The sequence below is a fragment of the Zalophus californianus genome, chromosome 4, assembly GCF_009762305.2.
Source record: "Zalophus californianus isolate mZalCal1 chromosome 4, mZalCal1.pri.v2, whole genome shotgun sequence".
Taxonomy (NCBI): domain Eukaryota; kingdom Metazoa; phylum Chordata; class Mammalia; order Carnivora; family Otariidae; genus Zalophus; species Zalophus californianus.
This window is the reverse complement of record NC_045598.1, coordinates 152,599,364-152,619,712: the sequence shown is the minus strand read 5'-3', so window position 1 is coordinate 152,619,712 and position 20,349 is coordinate 152,599,364. Positions and strand designations below refer to the sequence as shown.

Genomic DNA, 20,349 nt, shown 5'->3' with positions numbered 1-20,349 from the left:
AACTATTGTTCTTCCTTCTTTCTCCCAAGCACATTTTAAGAGCTAGAAGAAAACCCCAATAACATGATGGTAAAAACCTTTGTCCCACTTGTGCTAGGCACATCATATGGCTAATTAAATGGAATTTCTAAGAAACTCTAGGAAACTTAAGAATTACCTATTTAATTTCACTCTCCCAAATTCCTCTGTGATCAAACACCTGACTTTGCTCTGTTTGTACTGTTTATGTCTAATTTGGTCTGGGTCCTGGTCATTTTTTTTCTCCTCCTTGGTCATTCCATTTTTGTACTTGATTTATTTTCTAGGGTACAGAATTAGTGAATCTTGAACAGCAGTGCCAAAATTATGGTCCCCATCCGTCCTTTTACACTACACCTCCTCCCCTCCTTAGGAGCTTTTCAAGATTAGGTTCTTCAAATTCACCAAGTCACGACAGAATAATGTCTTCTTTCTTCTTTTGGGGGAAACAATTACTTTGTGACTTTTAATGGTTAATACTTCATCTGTACCTTCTTACATTTTCCAGATTATTCAATGCTACTTTTATCATTCCAAAATATTCAAGTCACTTTCAGGGTTTCTATCATCTATTCTCAAGAATAAATTTATATTTCAGACCTCTAGATTCCTCTCTTTCACTCTAAAAGGCACTGAATTTTACCTCCTTTGGGAAGCTATCACTTGCTTATTCTAAAAAGGGAAAAACAATCTTTGGCTTTATCCTAGTTAAGTAGCTCTCAAAAGTCAATTCTTCTTTCCTCTCCCTGGATTTCTGAAATGCTTCCACATCACTTCTGCAATGACTACTTACAGCCAGGTTTCATTTCCAGTGGTTTAAGATGATAGGGGTTAAGCTCTATTTCTAAATGGTAAACAAGTCATTCTAGCACTGCTTTATTGAAAAATCCAATCTTTTCCCATTTATGTCAAACGTTATTATTAACTACTGAGGTCTTTCACATACACTTCAGTCTGTTTCTGGAATTTCTATCCTATTTCACTGATATATTCCTGGGATGGTGCCATATGTGACTCTGTAATACTTTTTAGTAACTCAAATGACAAATCTGCCTGATTCTTATTTTCTTTGCTGTTCTTATTTTTTTATGTGAACTCTATTATTTTTCTTTAAAGGGGAGGTATTATGATACCTCATGAAGGCTTTAAAACCTATGTTTCAGAAGAATATAATCTGGGAAAATGCTCACAGAAAAAAAAATAGACAAAATTGTCTTTAAAATATGATCCCAAATTTATATGAGGAAGAGACTGAAGAAAATAATACAGTAACAACAGATATATCTTAATAGTAGAATTGCAGGAATTTCACCTTATTAAGCACTTACTATATATTAGAACTTGAGCTGGGTAGGTACTAGACATACAAAAATGAGTACAATATACCCCCGCCCCCAACATGGAGCTCCTGGTCTTATCTATTCAGAGATGAAGATAGGTAAGTACAAGAGACATTTAAGTACAGAATGAGACTTTCTGTCACAAGGGTATGGAAAGGGAGAAGAGGGGTTAAAACAGTAGAGGATGGAGAGAGACTGAAAATAAGAACTGGTAGTCTAAACATGTAACAAGTGATGACAACTGTGAAGTATGTTACAATAAAGGAAGTCCTTTCCTAAATTTACTACCATGAGCAGGAATCCAGAGGCTGTACTGCACGGTACACCCACATTGGGGTTAAGGGTATGGACCTTGGAGTCAAATAGATCTACATCTGAATATTGATCTAATAACTATGTGATATGGGTCAAATTTCATAATCTTAGTTGGTTATACACTAACTCTCCAGGATGACTGAGAAGATATTAGATACATCTAAAGCAGTGCACAGCAATGCAGTATGTACTCAATGAATGGCAGGTGTTCTGTTTATGTAGCACTTATGACATTAACAATAGAAAGCCAGTTTCTAAGCTATCAGGCATACACAACTAAGAATCTGTTTCTTACAACCCTGGTCAATCTTTCAGTAAGATACATTTGGTGTGTCATAATGTAGAAATCATTTTTATAAGTATAAAGGCATCTAGCAGATATCTGGAACCAATTGCTCATCTTACATTAAGCATTCATTAAGAACACTGTTAGGAGATCTGAATGTCACAGGTTTTGCTTAAACCTCACAAATAAGAAATGCAGATTTGGCAAATTGCTCTCCATAAGCCAGGTCTCTAAGGCCTTTGGCCAGAAAACACACTTTCTTTTATAGGAAAAAAAAGTTTAGACAAGTGGGTGGGCATTATACTAACATATAAACTATTTTCTTTCCTTTTTTTTTAGATTTTATTTATTTGACAGAGAGAGACAGCGAACATAAGCAGGGGGAGGGGGAGAGGGAGAAGCAGGCTTCCTGCTGAGCAGTGAGCCTGATGCGGGGCTTGATCCCAGGACCCTGGGATCATGACCTGAGCGGAAGGCAGATGCTTAACGACTGAGTCACCCAGGCACCCCATAAACTAAATACGGTGGTGTGGGGGGGATAACAGGTAAAAATCTAGTAAAGTATTTAGTAACATTACTTTTTTAAAGGCTTAGATAACCAGAAAGGCTGGGGAATGACTGCAGCCTACGGTTTAACCCATGTAAGAACATTAACAGAAGCACAAATCTCTATTGGCTCTATAAAGGTTTATGGTGATTTTTTCCAGGTTTATTGATTTCAGTTTTGTTTGTTTTCTTATTAACTGGGATCAAATAAAACTACTTTATAAAACAAAAGATTACCTAAACATAAAAGTTGTCACCAGGAGACTTTTCAACACATAATTCTTAAGATTCATGGGCCTAATATGCTAAAAACTTCTTTCCTTTAAGGAAACTATACAGTATAGTTTCATTCACTGGATAGTTTTCTCCATTTATAAACAGAGTAACTTCTCATTTCTCAAAATTTTCCCATCAGTTTGCCAATATCTTTTCAAAGAGCTGTATTAGTGTCTTTTCAAAATGGTAAGGAATTTATTTAATTTGCTTGAATAATGCTTTAGGTTTAAGCATCTCATAGCTAATCTCTTATTTTATCTCAGTAAAAAAATGGCTGTCAGCTGCTTCTGGTCAGAACTTTAGTATTAACTTTACTACAACAAAACAATTATGTTAGAAAGACTCTCCAGTGTTCAAACAGACAATACTAATTGACTCCACCAAGTAGACAAATGTTGCCCCTAGAAGAATATCAACAGCACCACAGCACTTACTGAATATTCAGGCAGTGTTCTAAGTGCTAATATTTATATACTTTATTATTTAATTCTCTCAACAACTGTGGGAAAAGAACTATTCTTTTTACAGATGATGAAACTGAAGCATACAATGACCACGTACCTACCTAAGTTTATGTCAAGGCTAAGATTCAAACCCAAGTAGTCTGTCGTCAAAGCTCATGCTCTCAACCCCTAACTATGCTGCAGCAATTCGCTCACTCTGGTGTGCCAACAAAAACAAAGTTCTATTCAAAATCTGACTTTTTACAGGGGTTATGATGATGATGTTCGTTTATGATCCAGACAACGGATAAGATTAACATCTGTTTTTAAAAAATGTATCTTCTGTACTTTAGCATCTTAACTTTATATTCAAGTGTTTGGGTAAATCCAATGCCTTTTTTTCAGATAATGATGTGTATGCCTCAAACCAGAGGGTCAATATATTAATCATATCACACTATGAAATGTAAAGCTAGCGTATGTGTATACATACACACACACACACACATATACATACTCTGTGGATTAGTAATCTCAAATACTAAATCATGCATTTTGTAAATTTAGAAGGAATAATTAAGTGCACGGAGTACCCAAATTAGCCACATTATAGATGATAAAACAAAAAATAAAATTCACAGAGAAAAATGAGGTTAAAGAGAAACTTTGGACTTAAAAGGCTGCAAAGAGCCTAGCCAATGAAAGATGGTGTTTCTGATACATTTAAACTTTCAACAGAGTCCTGTGGATACATCTTTTTCTTCAGTCTTTTATTTCGGCAGCCAATCATGTTTTTCATGTTATAAGAATTCTAAAATGGATAAAAGTGGAGTAATTCTGTGCAGGCAGGGAAGCCTAGAGCCCTGATGCTCAGCTGTCCTCCGTCTCAGCCCATAGCTGCCTCACCGCTATTCTCTGCCATTCCTACAACGCACTCTTCAATTCTATCCTGCACAGAGCTGATCTTTCTTCCCAAAGTACAGAGACTTTATTTTCCAAAATCATTACCTTCACATCCTGTTAATACCCTGGATTTATATGGTACTTTGTAATTTACAAAAAGCTTTCATGTTCATTCATTACCACATTAAAACCTCACAACAATCTACAGAAGTAGATGGGACAGATTATTTGCTCCATCTTACAGCTCAATTAATCTAGATTCCAAGATAAGTGCTTAAGTCAAGCCGTATAAGGTACAACGTTTTAAAGTGAGAACTAAAGTAGGAAATACCTTCTTCTCAAGTAGCACGCCAACCCCACCTCCCTAATCTTTAGCCAGCAATTCAAGGCTTTTTATGGCCTAATTTACCTTTCCACCTCACTTCCTTTAATCTGTAGGAACTGTGCTTTGGTGAATCTACAGAGACTAAGTAATTTACAGACTAATTTTTGTACTGCATTGCAAGTGTACCTTCGCGATTACAATCATCACTAAGACTGGACCCTGTGGTGGTTAAGAGCATGAACTCTGGAGCCAGACTACCCAAGTTTGATACCACTTCCTCCACTTAACTAGCTGTGTGACCTGGGTTAGAAAACTTTGCTTTGCCTCAGTTTCTCCATCTGGAAAGTGTGGGAAAAAAACACGTACCTTGTAGAACTGTTGTAAGCATTAAAATAAGCTAATAAAATGCATAAGACTTAAGACGAGTGCCTGGCACAGTCAGCGGTTTGCTTTTCTTATTATTACTACTGAACACCTCTGTATAAAGCACTGCACTACGTACCGAGGATCCAAGAGTAACTGAGAGTTGCTATTTTTAGAGGGTTTCATTTCAACTCTACTTGAAGAAACACAAGATATTCTTCAAGAATTTTTTTTTTGCACTAGCCAAATGGTGGAGAAGTCCACAAGGTAACATATAAATGCTAAGTAAATAGAAAAGAATGGCTGTAAAAATTCTAAGGAATACATTCTGAGGTTTGAGGTTGTGTGGGAAAAAAAAAAATCTCAGATATTTTTTTTAAGTGAAGATGGCATAAGTTCTCTGAACATAAAAACCGTATTCTTTTTCCCTCCTCCTCCTTTTTTTTTTTTTTAAATAACTCTTGTCATTAACCTTCCTAAGTTTCTACTGGGAATCAGGCTAAGAAAATTATTTTATAATACAAAATTTGCATACCTCACAAACTGAAAGCCATTCCTATATATTATATTCACTCTATTATACTAAAACTAAGAAGAGAAAGAGAACGTTCATATAAAACAAAAAATTTTTAAAATAAAAAACTATAGAGCAACTATAAGAAAACATGTTTAAATATTGCCTCAATCACAAAAAGTGTAAATTTAAATTCTACAGTTATTCAAACATCAGTTTACAAGTAGTATACATCTGGTATTAAATTATATTACTATGGCCTAAGAGGTGAAAATTAGGATTAAAATTAAAACATAAAGCATGAATTTAGGGTGCTAGAAAGGAAATTCTGAAAAAAACAAAAACAAAAACATAATTTTTAAAAGGACATACTTAACCCAGACCATTCATCATCGATATAGGGTTGATTACGGCTAACATCCCACTGATAATCAGAAGTGGTAGAATGAGAAACTGGCTCAGCAGTAGACCCTTAAATGAAAACGAATGCAATAAAATTAAAAATGGAATTTTCTAATGATGCTTCATAACAATAGTTCTATACTTTGCACACGGAGTCTAAATTATTTTTTATTTCCCCTAAAAGGAAAAATTCAGACATTAGAAAAAGAGTTAAGATAAGGAAAAGTAGAATTGAGGGTAATTTCAGATTAAGCATGATAATCACTTGACTGAATTCACTGCCTGGAACTATATATTGTCCCTAGTACCAATCTATTCGATTTTGTCTTTTATAACACATATTTCAAACTGATTATCTACAAATTTCAAGAAGGTGAAAAAAGTTCTATTTTTGTTCTTAATGAAAAATAATAAAGCACAAAAGAAATCCTGAATGTTTCAGGATATGCCTATAACCTGAGAACCTTGAAAAGAGAGAGCTAGAAAATATCTAGGTTTGCTGGAACCTTCTGCCTAAGAAAAAGTTAAAGAAACATGATTATCTAGAGAGGTGAGAGACAGAGGGAAGCCAGTGGTTTAGAGGCCAAGTTAAGTTCAGGTGCACTTAAAGAGAAGAGACTATTATCTCCTAAGTTCCTTCTGTTTTCATTTTTGGGGAGGAGGTGGGGTGAGAATGGGGTCACATAGTTTTTAGAATCTGATGAAAGCTGTGATGGACTCTGTCCAGAAGCTACACAAAATTTTGCAGATAATTTTGGGGGCACAGCAATTCATGGGTGCCAGGTCAAAAACCCTTGTTCTATAGCTATAAATTCATTTTAGAATGCAAACATAAAGCAAGGATTCTCCATCAGGGATACATATACCCCAGACCTTCTGAATCACAATTTTCACATGTACTGGAATCCTTGGGAGACTCTGATCCTCACTTTGGATTTGCAGCCACTGATACAAAGAAATGGTTAAGAAAACCTGTTACTGTAAAAGACTTACATACAATCATGTCCTCTTATAAAAGTCCTTCCTAACTTAAACGTTTTCACCTGGTTATAGATGATCTTACCAGCCTTCCATAATATAATGGCTTGATACATACTTAAAGTAGTTATGTATTTTTTAATAAAAAATTTAACAGAACCCTATAAATCCATATATAATTAGTATATTAGCTGCTTATAAGCACCACAGTAACACTATTGCTATTTCTTTAGCAGCCCATGCTGCTTTCTCTTTCTCTGAATAATGAAGAGAATAACATCTGTGCTGTACCAAGTCACCAAATGAAAGACGCAATTAATTCTATCTCTGGAACTGAAATGTAGTCTATGAGACCAGGGGCTGGCAAACTATGACCCACAGGCCAAATGCAAACAGTCCCTTTCTGTGTGACCCATAAGCGAAGATCAGTTTTTATATTTACAAATGACTGAAAAAAGATCAAAAGAATAGTATTTCAAAACCAGACACAGCCATCTGTTTATATGTATCATCTCTGGCTGCCTTCCTGTTACAATGTCAGAATTAAGTAGTTCCACAGAGACAGTATGGCCCACAAAGCCTAAAATATTTATTATTTTGCCCTTTACAGAAAAAGTCTGCTGACCCCCTAGTTCTAGTAACTCCAGACACTGTGGAGCTACATAATTAGTACACTGGGTCCATGAATTCCATAGTGAACAAAATGTTACAAACTAAACACCTCCCACATTTATGTAGTATTTGTTAAGTACATATGACTTCTACATGATTAATAAAAGGCACATCCATTACAGCATTTAAGTAATGCTGAATTGGTAATAGTTTATTAGTAATACTGTATTTTCTAAATCAATAGATACTCTAAGTAGAGTTATTATGTGAGGTTCTACATAACCTAAAAGGCTTAGATATAAACGCATGATGAATAAGGGAATAAGGGCAAATAGAAATAGCAAACTGCAAGTAGAAGTATGGTAGAAATACACTAGTAACAGGAAAGTATGACCCTGAAGGAAAGGCCTTCTATTTCTATTTGTCTGTGTGACAAGGAACTTTCAGTTATGTTATGCCACAGAATCTTCCTATCTTCACTACAGAAAGGAACCAAGCCACTTGCAGGTAAGAATTTAGGTCTTCTTTTCTCCCCTTTTATTAAAGCCTCCGCTACTTTATATTATATATCTGTTATTTATGTTGATAGCAGTACTTGACTCCTTCATTTTTCAAATAGCATGAGCTACAAAGAATTTAAACAGAAATTCTTTTGTTAACTAAATGAAAGACTGTTTTCACATACCAGAAACAGCAGAGTTAAGTGTGAGAGATGCAAAAGAAGAATTCTGTTCAGAGGTATTCATTCCCCTATCCACACTAGACCAAGCAGCTGTTAAAATAAAGAACGTCACTTGGAACCTTCAATTTGCAAAAGAAAAGTTGAAAGATATGTACAGATTTAAACTATGATAATAATATTTAAAGATAACCTTGGAAATTAGGACAATACAGCAATAGCTACTATTTCTATGACAGGCCAAGCTCTTCATACCAAACACCTCTAATCCTAGGGTAACCCGCCTAGGCACAATTTCAGAGTAGTTAAATGACTTTCTGACAGCCAGAAAACAGCTGAGCCATGACTGGAACTTAAGCTGATTTCCAAAGCCTATGCCTTTCTCCACTTTAGCAAGCTACCTTATTATTTACCATAATTATGCTACTACTTGGGGCCAGGCACCGAACTTGGTACTTGACTTTCATTATAGCCAATCCTCACAACTACTGAAATAGGAGGTTCATACAGGTTAAAAAACTAAGCCTGATTTCCATAAAAGTTATTATGTGGGAAAACAGGGATTCATTCCAAATAGGTCCATTTCAACTAGTCCACACTCATTCTACTATACTGTACTATTTCCTCAATATTTTCAAGCTATTTCTTACTTATATAAATGAGTATTTTAAGGAACGTATACATCCATGAGACCAGTCACACCAGTCTCTTCTTAGTGAGTCACTACAAACCCAATTTAATATAGTTCCCTTTCAATTTCAACAAAGGTCCTAATCCACTTAGGCAGGAACTCTAACCTGCTGCTTAATTTTATCTGTAGCAACCATTAAGCAAGTACCATCTAATTTATGTCCTAATTATGAAAATGCTACATAGCTTTTATAAGTAAATTGCAAATATCTGAAAAGGCCATAGTTTTTAACATTACTCGATAAAATCTGATGATCTTTTGTTAAATATGAAAGGATGCTTTAAAGCATAGACATTTCTGCTTTCTTCACTATGGAAAATGAGGCTGGGAATTTAGGGACTGTTTACTTCCAAACAAATTTTTATATTTCTACACAATTTCTGGACATTGTAGGGAAGAACAAGCTTAAAAATAATTATCAGTAAATGATCTAGAGTTTGCTTCTTGGGGACAATAGTCAACATGAATCTTTTTAGGCTTAAAAGTGATGGGAAAAGCAAATAACACTGGAAGAAAGTTTTTTTGTACTTAATCACTAAAAACTCTGTAGTGTCTGTTGCTCTCCCAAATAAAAGAGATAAAACAAAAATATCTGCAATAAGCGTAACAGAAAAAAGTATATGTTTAATGTACAAGGAATTACAACTTGATTAGAAAAAAAAATAACTGAAACAAGAGGCCATTAGACAAATGGGCAAAGAACATGAATAGACAATTCATAAAACAGAAATGACCAAGAAAATTGTGAAAAATATTCAACCTCATTTAACCAGAACAATTTATGTATGTATTTTTTGTTTATCAAGTTAGAAAAGATTTTTTAAATAAGAATACCCAATCTTGGTCAGCACAGGACAAATGGCACTCATATCGATGCTGACAGTATAAATCAGAACTACTCTCTTAGAAAATACTTTGACAACGTGACAGAGCACTGTATGTTTATACTCCCTTCAGCCCAGTAACATCACTCCCAAGAATCTATCCTAAAAAAATAACCTGAAAACAAATATATTAATGCAATGTTACTTACAATGGTTAAAAAACAGAGAAAATTCTCTTGATAATATGGGAATAGTTGAATAATTTATATGCTATGCTTATACGATATATTATAGGGCCTTCAAATAAAAATCCTTACAATAAGGAAAATGTTCATGTTATAATAGTAAGTGTGTGTGTGGGGGGAAGGGACATAAAAATGCATTATCTAATTTAGATTATGTAAAACAAAAAACAAAAAACAGAAAAACTACACAGGAAAAAAAAGACCATTAAAGAAATATAAAAAACAGTGGTTGTCATTGGGTGGTGTGATAACAGTGGGTTTTTCCTTCTCTTTTAAGTTTTCCATATTAAACATGGACTTCTTTTCTATAACACATACACATACATACACACACACACACACACACACACACACACACACACAGGAATTAAATTGTTTATTTGATGGCTTTCAACAAGAATAAGCTTCTCAACTAATGTCTTTATCTTTAAAACCAAGGAGAAAAATTAATTATATATACTGCAAAATAGTATAAAAGTGGATGCTGTAAACTTTTATTATTCTTATTTAAACTCAATAGAACTGATGAAATTAATCAAAAAGTCTGCTCACACATTACATTTATAACATCACTAAAAATACACAATTATACCCCTTAGCTACACTGATAATCAGATGTGATAAAAGTATGTGAGAGCACTAAACAAAGAGCGAGTAATACATGCTATTATTGACTTTTTTAGTTACCACTTTGCTCTATGTGAAGGTTTGAGATGAGTTAGTTATTACTATTATTTCTGAATAGCTTTACTCATTTTTCTACTCATGGATTTTTTTTTTCATTCCTGGAAAATTCAAAATGTACTGGAAATAAGCAATTGTAAATGAACTTAAAATTTTCTAACACTTCTTACCAATGCCAGAAAATATTGAACGGTCACTCCAACTCCTTCCCCAGTCTTTTCCATTTACATTAGCATCTCCAGTGTCTTGACCCCAGGCAGATGGCTCACTTTTCCTCTTGCCTACAGAAGCAGGTGAAACAGAATTCCACTTCTCCTCACCTGCACTGATCTGTGAGGAGAGTTTTACAGACTTTTCATTCCAGCCTCCTCCATTTACAGTGAGGTTTTCGTTCAATCCTGAAGGAACTTAAAGAAAAGAAAAGAAGATTAAAAACTGATACATAACTCCTTAAAACTGGGATATTTTCAAATTTCTCTGATTGCTTGGTTTATATTTATCACTCATTTTTTCCCCTACTGTCCTCTAAACAGCTTGAGCTTTAAAAATAAAAATGATGTCCTAAAAGTGACATGACCACCGTGGATGACTTTAATTTAAAAACTAAGAGTAGGCTTGAACTTTATATTTTAATGATGTTTTCAACAGCAGAATGACTTGCTCAAAGAAAGTACAAAAGAGCAAACAGGAAAACAACACATATTCTGCTATGCTCAGAATACTCACCCACTAAAAATATGAACACTTCTCCTTAGTTCCACGTTCTTTTCTTATTTACACACACACGCACACACACACACACACACACACACAGTATAAGGCAGTGATTCTGAAACCTGGCTGCACGTTAAAATCAACTGAAAAATTTCTTTAGACACTGGAGCCTCAGGCCAGACTAATTAAAATCAGAATCTCTAGGGGTGCCTGGCTGGCTCAAGTTGGAAGAGCATGTAACTTTTAATCTTGGGGTGGTGAGTTTGAGACCCGTGTTGGGCATACAGATTATTTAAGAAAATAAAAATAAAATAAAATAAAATCAGAATATTTGCATGCAGGTATATGTACATATGTGTGTGTGTTGTTTTTCTAAGCTTCCTAGATGACTGTAATGTGTAGCCAGGATTGAGAACCATGGGAATGAAGGAAGCTGACAGGGTTAAAACAAGCCTGAAACAAGAAGGTGCTTTTCATTTCTGAGTTTATATTTTACTACCACACTTTTAGTTTGCAGGTAAGGTATATCCCTCTACTTAATTCAATCTTTATCATAAACAAGTAAATAAAATATATTTTCTAATTGTGAAGCACGGTATAACTTCAGACTGTAGTCCATTTATTGTAAAATATTTGATATTGTTAAGGAAGCAATTTAAACGATTATAGGTATTAAGGTTTTTTTTTTTTTAATAAACAGGGGTAAAGTCTTTTATCCCATATATGCCTATATTAAAACCAAGTCCTCCACCACCCCAAATCTTTCTTTTCTCTATTGGCTTACACAATGCAAGCAAGAATAAAAATCGCATGTAAACTATTACTAAAAAAATGTTTTTACATATGGGGAGAGGGAGAAACAACTAGAACATACCAAAGACTGTTAGGAAGTGGGAATGATTTTTCTTTTTATCCATTTTCCAAAATCTCTGGATTGTGATTATGTTACTTTAGTAATTAAAAATCATTTCTAAGCCTTTTTCTCCTTCTGTATCATTCATGTGAGGAAACAGACATGTATATAAGTTTCTATTTTGATGGGCCTTCAATTTAAGTTACATGTAATTTCTCTCACCCTGAAGTGTAGAATCTCCTTTTCCAGACTTAAAGTTGCTAACTTGAACATTTAGATGAGAATCACCTGGTTGAAATAGAAATAAAATTTATTTAATACTAAATAGGCCACTATGCACATTAAATTAGGAGTTAACAAAGAAATTAGTTTTCACTTATTATTTTTAATAAATTGTTTCTTCAAGTACTAAATTCTTATACTGGAGAAGAGTTTTACTCACAACACACTTGACATATCCTTAAGGAACTGAGTTCTATACCATATTCTCAGTCAACTAAAATGGCAATATAGGAACTAGAAAATCGCTTAAGTATATGTAGAGTCTGCTGTTCTGTAATGCTTATGAGATTCTTTGAAGTAGGAACTGGAGAACTGGGGCTCTGTAATTGGATTCAACTTTGCCACCTCTCAACAATACCAGCTGCCTTTTCAATAATCCTGGAAGCAAACACATCCAATTTAAGAAGAACACTGCCAGTATTTGGGACCAGGACTTAGGAAATATGGCAAGAGGTACGAATACATATTATAACAAAGATACCATTTCTCTGACACTAAAAGGCATTTAATGATTACAATGTATCAAAAAGCCAGCAGACACAGGATTGTGCTAGCAAGGGAGGCATGCACAAGACAGTGAAAAAGGGTCCCCAACACAAAGGAGCTCTAAGGCATGGCTAATATGTAACAGCGAAAATGCATAAATAGAAGTCATTGCTGTACCAAAGCAATACATTCCAGCAAGTCATCAAGCAAAAAAGTAAAATATACCAAGGCTAAGAAAGTGGTCTGGAGACAAATGCAGGGTGAGGAGGCAATTAATAAAAAGGTGAAGAAAAGTCAATGCCCAAGTTGAATACTATCACTCTGCAGACTGATGTCTTCAGGGTAAAAATGATGGCAATGTAAAGAGCTTTAAGAAGCCATCAGTACTGGATCGTGTGAGCACTTGAAATACTTGGGAAGAGTACCAGCTCAACAACCTCTGAAGTTTCAGTCTAGCTTTATCAAACACCTATGGCATTCTCAAAAAGTTAGGGTGATAAGAAGTCCAGACAGAGCCTGCAATATCCAGATCATGCTTGCTTCATCTTGGAATGAAAGCATCCAACATGCAGAAGAGTGACAAATAATTTTATTTAATAAATGTCTTGTCCACTCTAAGAAATGGAGATGTAAGAGAGTTGCAGCAAAGCAATGCACACAAGAAAAAAAGGCAACATCATTTTCTCATGTGAGTCAAGGCAGAAAGGCAATTTTAATTTAGCAGGCCATTCATTAGGCGGTACGTAACAAGTAACACTGCTAGTCATCAGGTAAACCAATATGTGGTCCACAGTGCTCTCACGAAGAAGGGTATATCAGCACAATGATGTAAGCAGTTCAAAATAGTCAAATTTTGACATAATGATATTTTGTACATCTGATTAAAAGGAGCTGGATTTGATGTATGACTCTTATGTTCCACTAATATACCTTTATTCTTCTTGGAACCAACAGGAAATGATGCAGTTGTAAGTTGCTCGGTGGGAACTGTGATGGTATTTTCTATCCCAGGGATAGTTGAATCCAATGAACCAGAATCAGTCTGCACCTTATCACGTTTACGCTGCTGTCGTTTCTCTCTGTGACTAATTTTAGTTTCCCAGGCTCCTGACATAGCCCCAGAAAAAAAAGTGTTATTCAGTAAAGGGGAAAACAAAACGTTGTAGTTCTGAGGGGGGAAATGAGGCAGGGCACATAAGATATCATGATAAATTAAGAGAGTAAACTAAAAACCCAGGGTACTGATTATATTAATTTATCCTAAGAATTTATTCTAATCCCAATATGTTGTTTTAGCAGCTAACGGCCATTATTATTTATTCTGGTAATTTTTATCAACTGTCACCTATGATTTAGGAAAAATGATAACTATAAGTCATCCTGTAGATCTTTTTATCCCGCTGCAGAGAATTCAGAGTGTTATAAATAATTACTCATAAATGGGTTTATTTGGTGATGACAATAAAGGGCTTCCTCAAGAATTTTGTACACAGCCTTCTAGGGACAGTGTATTTGAGAACAAAAGGGGAAAAGTCCAAATCATATTTCTAAGAAACAAAGACAAAACAATTGCTCAAGATACTGAGCTAGACCTTAAATCTCAAAGTGGTTCCCTTCAGGAAAAGCACTATTAGATTCTTATAACTTAGATTAAAAAAAAAAAAAAAACTGTTTTCTAACAATGTCACAGATCTGTACATTAAAATCTGTAATTATTAAAAGAAAAGCTAGATACAAGATTAAGCGACACAAATGCAGCTTTTATATAATGCACCATGGTAAAAAAGGATTAAAATTTTTTCTATAGTCCTTTCACTTGCTCAAGTACCTTCATCAACTTCCTTTCCATCATGGCGTGAACTGTTTTGCACTGCTTTAGCATCTGACTTTGATTTCTTCTTATTTTTCTTTGACTGAAAGTAAAATAGAATGTTACTTAATATTTCATTATGTTTTTGAAAAGGTAGGAGTCAGTAAGATACATAATGAAATGTATGATGCTGACAACCAAAAAATTTAATGTTTGATTAAAAAACTTAACATTAAATGGCAATAATAATATGAGGTTACCATTTATTGAGTGATTACTCTATGCTAAGTACTTTGCACTCATTTTCTCTATTCCCTAAAAAAAAAAAAAAATCACTAGAGAAGGTATTATTCCCATTTTAGAGATGAGGAAATGGAGACTTAGAGCTGTTAAATATTAAATAGGCTGTCTGGGGTCACATTAAGAGCTAGTAAATGGTAGAGTAAAATTAGGAAATAGGTCTATCTGGTTCCAAAGTCTGTGCCCTTAGAAACATGCTACCCTAACTTACATCATAAATAAGGTACTATAATATGTGTTCAGAACAATAAAATAAAAACCTACTGCTAATGTTCAGAAAGAAAATGATGCACTGATTATTGGTTTTTGGATTTCGTAAAACACATTGCTGGAATACCCTACTGTATAGCAAATTAGTGAGTCAACTGTACAAAGTAGATAATATTTTGTCGGTTTCAGAGCAATGTGAAAATACCTAGGATTCGTATATGGTAGATGTTTAGTATTTAGTAATTCATTAAAGAAAAAATATCTACACACACAGAAGGTAAGGATATTCTGAAATAGCCTTCCAATTCCCTTCCGCTAATATTTTCTCTTCTCAAAAGCTCATTAAAACCTCATAAAGCCATGATTCCTATAGATTAGTGCTTCAAGAAGAGTACTAACATTCATGAAATAGTGATTTTATTTATAATTTGTATTCACTCATTTAACTATTTATTGAGATTGGCTACACATATGTATTATTGTACACTATCTTAAAATTAAGTTTACCACCAAAAAGACTGTATCTTGATAGTAAGCCTTTTTCATGGGTAAAGCAGTAAAGGATAGTAAGTAATGAATGACAGCTCTTAAGAGTGATTAAAAATTCTTTGACAAAAGGAGTAAACACAAACTATTCAAAACAATGTTTTTTTATTTCCCATAGTTGATCTGTACTTGTTTCTTTGCATGTTCTCATGAACATGTATCACGTCTCGCGTACTGCTTTATTACACCTACCAAACCAGGCTCATATCCACTTTATAAAAACTTTACAAAAAAGAGGCATCATCTACATACCATAATATTTATCCTTAAGTGTACAATTCAGGGGCGCCTGGGTGGCTCAGTTGGTTAAGCGACTGCCTTCAGCTCAGGTCATGATCCTGGAGTCCCGGGATCAAGTCCCGCAGAGGGCTCCCTGCTCAGCAGGGAGTCTGCTTCTCCCTCTGACCCTCCCCCCTCTCATGTGCTCTCTTTCTCTCTCTTTCAAATAAATAAATAAATAAATCTTTAAAAAAAAAAGTGTACAATTCGGTGGTTTTTAGTATACTCGAGGTTGTACAATTATCACCATTATCTAATTCCAGAACGATTTCATCATCCCGAAAAAGAAAGCTGGTACCTAGTATTAGTCACTCCCCACTACCCTCTTCCCATTGGCGTCCACCACCAGGCCACTTTCTGTCTGTCTGTCTCTCATATCCACTCTCAAGTACACACAATACCTTGAGCACTTTTCAATTACAGTCTAAAGTAGGGGTCAGCAAACTTTTTCCATAAAGGATCAAACAGTAAATATTTTAGGCTGTGCAAGGCATATGTGTCTCTACATGTAGCAATTGTACAACTCTGCTATTATAGCATGGAAGTAGCCATATACAATATGTAATTAAATGGGCATGACTGTGTTCCAACAAAATTTTATTTACAAAAATAGGCACCTGGTTGGATTTCGGGGGCCAGAGTTTGCCAACCTCTGGTCTATAGAGCAGCACCGTCCAATAGAAATATAATGCAAGCCATGTTAGTAATTTAAAATTTCCTAGCACACAAGTTAAAAGATTAAAAGAAATAGGTAACATTAATTTTAATAATATATGTAAATCAACACATTCAAAATACTATTTCAAAATGTAATTAATATAAGAAACTATTAATAGCATAGTATGAGAAAGAGTGCCCAATAGCCATGTAAGTAGCTACCACATTGGATAGTACAGACCTACAGGAACTAACTAAAGTACCCCCATTTTATAGATACGAGAACTGAGGCCATAGATTATATAAATTGCCTGAGGTCATAGGGTTATTAAGTGGTAAAATGAGCTAAAATTCAGTTCCGACTCTAGATCCTGCCCTCACAAATACTCTGCTATTCTGTCTCTCTACATTTAAGTCTAAATACAAATTTAATCATGTATTAGGCATGTGATTTTGGGCTAAATCGCTCTAAACCCTTTTCCCCAACTGCCATATAGGACAAAAATTCCTAACCTCACATAAGGTCTTTTAAGGATTAAGTAAGATGTGAAAGCGGATTGCTAACTACGAAACGGTATACATAAATAAGACTCTTTCAAGGAAAGCAACTATGAAAAAAGGATTGAAATTACATTCACACTGAAATACTGTGATCTGTCACTAAAATAAAATCTGCAGAAAAATAAAGACAACTATCTTGGCTTAGGTCTTGTTTTAGTTACCTTTAAAAGTAACTAACCAAAAAATCATGCTTACCCAGATGAGACTTAATAACATATTATAAAAAGCATTAAAATGAATATGCATACATGCTATTTGCCCCAGTCATCCTCTTCAGAGAAACTCCTTACTTCTGGGCAGCTCCACTACAGTTAACACTTTTGAAGGAAAACTGCAAATACAAAGTTCTAGCTCCCTTGTTACCACAGTTCTTTCCCCCAGTTCATTGTCAGACTCTACCATGGAGCTAGCCTTAGCCTCCCTTGAATGGCTGGTCATCATGCAATCAAGATTTATTAAATACCTACAAAGTGCTAGACATACACTCCAAAACACTTACTTGTAAATTTTACACATATCCTACTACTGATGATGTATACATGTGTAAAACATGAGAGCAACAGGACTGAATACGCTTCATTATTTCTGAATAATCTCCTAAATGCATGCATTTTAATACTTTCAATATTAAAAAACTATCATACCTGACAAAGGTACAGAGATCCATTTAAATGAAGGCCATGCTTACTAAAACATGACATTAATTCTTCCACCTCATCCTCTATGTAGGCAAAAGTTTTTGTGGAAATATAACTAATAAAATTTAGTCTTCCTCAACACCAGGTGTTCCTGCAATTGAATCTGATGGTTTTACTTTATTTTGGCATTTTTAAAAAATGGATTCACTAAAAACACTTAAATTAAAAAAAGCTGGTTGTAATTGCTATCACTTATAGACCTTTCTAATTAACCCAGTTAACTCTCAAAATAGCTCTATGAGGCAGATGCTATTATTTCCACTTTACAGATAAGAGAAGGGAGGCACCAAGTGGTTAAGTAACCAACCCGAAGATCAAATAATTATTAAGTGCCAGAGCTGGATTTGATAAGCATGCTCCAGAACCTGGGCTGCTATGCTATTTTTCTGTTAGAAAACTGCTCCCAAGCTATTAAATTATGCAGATATGATAATTATCACAACAAATAATTTTTAATAAAATCACACAATGATGTAAACTTCTCAGAATATACTCTCCATTGCATGAGTTTCTTACAAAACAAAACAAAACAAAACAAAACACGAGCTACTTTCTGACACATCTTGTTAAAGTTTCCTTAACATTGACAGGACAGATTAAGTACAAATTTTTCCCAAAAAGATCTGCTAAGTATAATCTGTCATTATAAAAAAGATCAACATATTTGAAAAACATATTAGTAAAAGAAACATATTAGTAAAAGAAAAATGTCTGGCTCGCTTTTTAAGGTGCTCAGCTTTTATAAGTATTTTGACAAATATAATCAATGAATCTCTTTTTTGTAGAATAGAAGATGATGATTCCCACCTTGCCCTTACTATAAATTAAAGGCCTCGTCTTCCAGTTTACAGTCTGGCTTTATACCTTTTTTGCCACCACAGATTTCTAGAAATAATGTAGTGAATGAATTTTGTGCACGGTGCTATCTCTATAACTTCATCTCCCTATTCCCCAAATTTTATTTTTTTAAATTAAATTCCAGTTCACATGGGCCCTCCATCAGTGGCTTTTATTTAGTTTTTCCACACCAAAAAATTTAAATTAAGTGATCTATTCTTGAGAATGTATCTTTGTAGGTTTTTTTTTTTTATCTTTAGTTGCTCACAAAACTAGTTCTTTATGCATTTCATTATTGAAATAGAATATACCAAGTTCCCCAAGTGTAATGTCAGAATCATCTGTACATTTTTCCAATTTGCAATCTGCTCTGCTACTGATTTACTTAATTCATCAACAATGTTTTTATGCTGCACCCAACAGTATATGCTGATGAAAGAATGTGTTCTGGTTGATTGTCATATTGTTTTTTGCGATTTTACCATGGCAGAAAGAACCAGTGTTTCCCCACATGTCTTTCCCCTTAAATAAGAAACCTCAAGAGTGGCTTCTAAGCATTCATAATTATATTTAGTAAAATTCTGTACTATTGGGTACTGCATAAATAATCACCTTTAAAAAAAAAACTGCAAAGGCCCATCTTCACATTCTGAATGCTTAGATATCCTGCTGATTTGAGACAGTTTCAGAATATCATTAGCTAAAATCTTAAGTCACAGTATAAATGGGCAAGGTTTCTTGCCAGAAGTAGGAATATATTTGTTTCACAAATCTTCCTTGATGATTCCAATTTTTTGTGACCAATTTCTTATCAGGTCTGATTAAATCATCTTAACCTCATGATGATGTGATTGACAGAGGTCTTAGTAGGAATAGCAGTGCCCACTCTATTTTTGTTTATTTGCATTATTATCATCTACAGTTGGCAGCTTCCTAGCCTGTTCACTAAAGGTTAGTCTAGTTTAAACTGGGTAACACAATCAAGAAACCCACAGAGTTGAGCACACATCAATTGCAATCTGTCAAAATATGTTATGAGAAAAGAACCAATGAGGGCAGTCTTTCCATTGTAGCTTCCCATTCTTCTTAGGATCTGGCCCGTGTAGTGTCTTACTACCCTCTAATATTCCAAATGAGGATGCCAATGACATCATATATTGAAATGAATAAAGCTTAATTTGTTTTAATAAAAAACTAAGTATAAATAGAAAGCCCAATATTCTCTTCCTTCATCCCAGTGGATGCTCCCGTGTACTCCACTCTGGAGACAATGGCCTTTGCACATGCTGAAGCAGTTCTAGGACTACAAGTAATATGCTTTTGAATTCACAGAACTTAAAATATCAAAAAATTATAAGCTGAGTTATCAAAAAAAGACACTAAAGTGACTTCCATAAATAAGCTCAGCCTCTACCTTTAACTTCCTAACATGAATGAATATTCCTAGTGTTAGACAACACCCAAAAATAAGTGACAACACTTATTAGAGCAGCAAAAGGTATATGTTGGCAGTAAAAGTAGATCTACCGAAATGGCTGCTTCTTAGCAGATTTTAAGGAATTATGAAGTATTTAAAAAAAGGGGGGGGGGCAGAGGAGTGCTCAATTTTAGGGAGTCTAATTAAATATTCATATGGAGTCAAAAACTATCATTAAGAGAGATACTGTACAAA

The 20,349-nt window shown here is 34.4% G+C and overlaps 1 protein-coding gene across 6 annotated transcripts in view; it reads right to left on the bottom strand.

Moving 5' to 3' along the window:
- Positions 1 to 20,349, bottom strand: part of MTDH (metadherin) — a 57,627-nt gene that overhangs the window by 16,862 nt on the left and 20,416 nt on the right. The window contains exons 3-8 of one of the 6 annotated variants that reach the window (XM_027598144.2): positions 14,608 to 14,692; positions 13,710 to 13,886; positions 12,234 to 12,299; positions 10,615 to 10,851; positions 8,007 to 8,093; positions 5,702 to 5,800 (exon numbers count right to left, since the gene is read on the bottom strand). In XM_027598144.2, the coding sequence (XP_027453945.1) occupies positions 5,702 to 5,800; positions 8,007 to 8,093; positions 10,615 to 10,851; positions 12,234 to 12,299; positions 13,710 to 13,886; positions 14,608 to 14,692 (751 nt within the window). The remainder of the gene's footprint in view (positions 1 to 5,701; positions 5,801 to 8,006; positions 8,094 to 10,614; positions 10,852 to 12,233; positions 12,300 to 13,709; positions 13,887 to 14,607; positions 14,693 to 20,349) is intronic. The other 5 variants (XM_027598154.2, XM_027598164.2, XM_027598179.2 and 2 more) reach the window with 5 other exon arrangements.